The sequence below is a fragment of the Porites lutea genome, chromosome 2 (genome assembly GCF_958299795.1).
Source record: "Porites lutea chromosome 2, jaPorLute2.1, whole genome shotgun sequence".
In the NCBI taxonomy this organism is placed as follows: Eukaryota; Metazoa; Cnidaria; class Anthozoa; order Scleractinia; family Poritidae; genus Porites; species Porites lutea.
The window spans coordinates 49102453-49106965 of record NC_133202.1 but is presented as its reverse complement, the minus strand read 5'-3'; the positions used below and the strand labels follow the sequence as shown (position 1 = coordinate 49106965).

General features: G+C 38.7%; 1 protein-coding gene across 1 annotated transcript; it reads left to right on the top strand.

The window, feature by feature from the left end:
* The first annotated feature begins 2694 nt into the window (after nt 1-2694).
* Nucleotides 2695-3531, top strand: LOC140928838 (uncharacterized). The gene has a single exon (XM_073378632.1). The coding sequence runs from the start codon at nt 2695-2697 to the stop codon at nt 3529-3531; it is 837 nt and encodes a 278-aa protein (XP_073234733.1).
* Nucleotides 3532-4513: the final 982 nt, after the last annotated feature.

Genomic DNA, 4513 nt, shown 5'->3' with positions numbered 1-4513 from the left:
ATATAGTTTGCTCAAACAAAATATAAAATCGTGTTGTGCTAATCCGTGAAGGCAACGCTGGAGAACGGTAAAAAAAGGGCTAATTAGCAAAAAAAAAAGCAACTTTGCACGTGCAGCTCACTTTTTTTTTGTACATTTCTTTGCCGTTGTTTTGCACGACTACAACGTGAAACTTCCAGAAACTTCTTAGTTGCACGTTTTATGGAGGAAATGTCGTACGTGTTCTCGTTCACTTTTTTTTTTATTGCCACTCATTATCATCTTGCATTGGTGGCCGCTACCTTTTCTTATTTTGTCACCGCCGCTACAAAATTTTCATGTTGTTCTTCCAACAAAAAAATGTCTCCTTCGTTTTTTCTCCCTCTCGCTCTAGATCTCTGTCGCTCTTTCCCTCGTTGAGCTTCGCTGGCCTGCAGCCTGTTTTTCATTTTTTCTCTGTCTTTCTCCTATATTCCAAATTTGTGGACATGCTGGACAATGAATTTAAGCTGAATACTTTAGACAACACGGATACAGAAACAATTTCCGCTTTAAATTTTCGTCTTTATTCACTCTGTCTCTGCTTAACAAGACTTCGATGGCTATGCGATTTTCCGCCAAAATAACTTTGAGTTGCATTTGGGTTGCCATATCTGTTGATTGAGTTATTTAACATTGGTATGCCTGTGGTGTGGACGGACGGTCGCTCGGGCGGTGGTTGTACGGTCACGTGATTACCAAATTTTCTCGGATGGGTAGATTACTTCATTTTCTTACCCATGGTGCTCCACTGGCGCGCTTTGCGCGGGAGAGCTCCGCTATTATCGAGTTCCTTGCCGGGTGTGTAGTTTTTCGTGGTTCGAGTTGGTGAGAAGGTTTCATGACTCATGCAGTGAAAAGTATTACAGACTGTTTTTAGTGACTTATATCATTCACACCTTTACAAAGAGAAGTAAAATGTAAGTAATTGAAAAAGTTTAATATTTTCAGTATCATTCTTTCTTCTTTTTTATTTATTTATTTTGTTTTAAATAACAAAAGGCAGCTGTAAATTAAACCTCCCAAGAGGAAGTGCTCAAAGAATTTTCAAAGACAAAAGGAAATAAATTTATATGCGTTTGAACTAGAAAACACAAATTTTCCCTTTGTCAAAGTTAGAAATCTTTAACAATAATCCACTCAAGAGTAAAGCGTGAAAACCTTCCAGAAAGTTCACGTCTGCATAATATGAAAATGATTGCACAAATAATTGAACAACTGCTACTTAGCCCGAACAATATAACTACAGGAACAAGAAACTACGAATACTTATTACCATATTTAATACCATTGGTCTAAACATTTGGCAGTGGCAATAATGTCACAAACTTCTAATGACTTCAACCTGAAACTCAGGAGCTGATCTGCTAATTAAGGCAATTTTATCGACGCGGTGTTCCAAAAGTTTTTCTGCTTTGAGTACACGGTCCGTTTGAAATTGTCTTGATAAAGAGGTACTACAACAGACTGTTTCTAGGGATTATCCCACCTTTACAGAGAAAAGTGTGTAAGTTGATGAACATTTTTTCTTTTTCCAGGCTTTTTTCGATAAAATACAGCTGTAAATTTATCTTCGCAAGAGGTAGTTTTCTCACGGAACGATAAAATAATAGCCCTCTCAGTATACACATATTCCTTGGGGTATGGTTTAGTCGTTTAAGAGGGTGTTAATGGAGTGTAGCTGTAGTCAGTAAACAACTAAAAAAATGGAGTATGGTTTAGTCGTTTAGAATTAAGCTATGGGCTCATATTTGATCATGTCCATATTGAGGAATCTTGTGCAGTCCCAGTATAGAAAGTAAAACATTGATTAAATACTATGAACGTTAAGATATAAGTAGCTTTAACACATCGCTTTAACTTTAGTTATTCCGCTGGTACAGGTGCACCTAGCGGGGTTGGATTTAAAAACTATACACTAAGGGCATCCTCATGAATCACTTTCACAGGAGATTATATGATTAATACCAACATATCCTACGCTTCAAGAGGGTAGAGAGTTTGAACTTCGCTTTTCTGTTGTTGTTTTATGTTGTTTTTTTATCGCTCAAACTTACAAGACCAACCCCCCTCCCCCTCAGCCTAGTATTTTTTCTGAGTCTTTTCCTAGACAATAAAGCATCAGCACCTGGCGCTTTCAGTTTATCCCTCGCCCGCATTTTGAGACAAGTTTAGTGATGGTCAGTTACTATGGTAACGAGAGATATAACGTCATAGGTAGCAGGCGGTCAAGCCATTTTTGAGTGAAAAGTTATGTTTTTTCAACTTCTTTCAGCAACAAAAGTAAAGATTGAGGAGAAAATGATGCAAAGTATTTATTGGTGTGGTACTTTACATGTCAAGCCAAAGAAAACCTATCAATTCTCTCGGTTTTTACCTGATTTCTAATTCTTGAAAAAATCCAAGATGGCAACCATGTTTAGTGACGTCACAGGCCTCCAGCAGCGCGATCACAGGCTTTCAACTGAAGGCAAAATCGTTTCGAAATACTGCAACATTTCAAAATCTCAGGAAAGGGGTTCCATCAACGCCCCAACCCCTTGTACCAAGGTGGGTACCAAGGTGGGGGTAGGACTTTGAGTGTAGGTCCGAAGGTTAAGGTGAAATGATTTTCTTTTTCTTATTCCAGATCCCATTTAAAAGACAAGAAAAAGGCTACTGTCATATGTTTAAAGGATGTCGATTGATGGGACGAAGAACATCTGGTTTGCAGTGTTTCTCACTGAGTATATAGTGATAATTATAAACAACGTCTTCACTCTCATTGTCTTTGCAAGAAGCCGCCATCTACGCAGACGCAATACGTACCTGATAATGAACCTGACTGTAGCTGATTTGTTTACTGGAGCCGTCGCGGGACCTGAAACCGTTTGGTTTATTAAAACAGAAAAAAGATCGACACATGGTTTCAGAGCTTTATATACAATAATCGCTGAAATTTGCTGGATAGCTTCACTGGGAAACCTAGCTTTAATATCTTTAGAGCGGTTGCACGCAACACTATATCCATTTAGGCATTGTTTAGTTGGAAAACGCATTTACTATAAGATTATCAGTTTTAGTTGGTTGGGAGCTTTGATTCTAGCATGTGTTCCACAAATCATTCGCATGAGTGATGTACCCCTCGCAGATCGATACCCCTGGATAATTTATGTTCTTCTTACCCTTGCAGTACTAACAATATCTTATGTTATAATTATTTCAAAACTTATCAGAAAAGCTCATGTCCAGCAGTTAGGGTCAGTTATGTCAGCAGAAAGAAAACTTTCAGTAACTTTATTCATAGTTAGTGCTGCCTCTATACTTACTCTTCTTCCCTGGGTAATAATTATTTGTATCGCGGTAAGTTTAGACCGTCACTCATGGACTACACCCACATCGTTCAAGATAGTACAAGCGTTTTATAACCTTAATTCGATATTGAATCCAGTGATCTACGCCAACCTATTGAACTGCAAGCAATGTAGATATGGACTGTATATGCAGTTTCGTGGACTTATCAACTATGTGTAAATATTAAATGTATCCATCGACTATTAAGATCCCTCAAATGTAGACAATAGCTTTGCTTAAAAATGAAGATTGTGTTCCACCAAAGGAAATTTGCATAAAACATTAATAAATCGAGGGTATTTGTTGTCAATATTCATCGCTCACTTGAACAAAAAGGCTCTTTGCGACAGATTCAGTGTTCCAACTAAACCGGATAGTTCTTGCGCCGCTTTCCCCAATTTTCCCCCTGACTTTTCTTTTTGATAACATAACGGAAACTGTACGTAGTCATTAGACTGAAGGAACGAAAGAATTCAATTTTTGCAAAGTTTTTATTTTGCTTTATCTGCAAATTACTTGTTACAGCTAGAGACATGCAACTCACGTGTGTTTCCATTAATGGATATCGGTCATCATACATCATCAAACATTGACCGGCTGGAAATTTTATGAAGAACGAAAGCATCAGCCGAGAGCATACTATCGTTCTATCCCAAGAAGAATCATCGATAAAAAAAGGATTACACGAATTGTTTACCAAAACCTCCAAACAGCTAAACAGCTGACTGCCACGACAAGTACAAGCAAGACGGCGATGTCACGGACTATTGTGGAAAACAGGATTCGATACGCAGTCATCAGAAGAGCAAAAGTCCGCGAAATGTAGTCAGGCAGCGTGCCTTGACGAACATGGTTCAGGCACCGATGCCGATGCTGATCTCCCAGGGGAAGCCAACCCCGTACCGCCTGAGCCAAAACAGGACAAAGCTAGGAAAAAGTGCTCCAGGAAGCGACAGCGGACATCGGAGGAGGCCCACATGGCGATGTGTGGAAAGGCTGTGAATTCAAAACGACGAGTAAAATAGAACGCATTCTAGATAAATTCGGTAGCGACAGTAGCGACTAGGACTAAACATGCGAAATATTGAATTGCCAATTTCCTTTTGTTCATTTTTTTCAGTTGATAGTATTTGTAAGCGAAAACGCTAAAAATAAAATGATT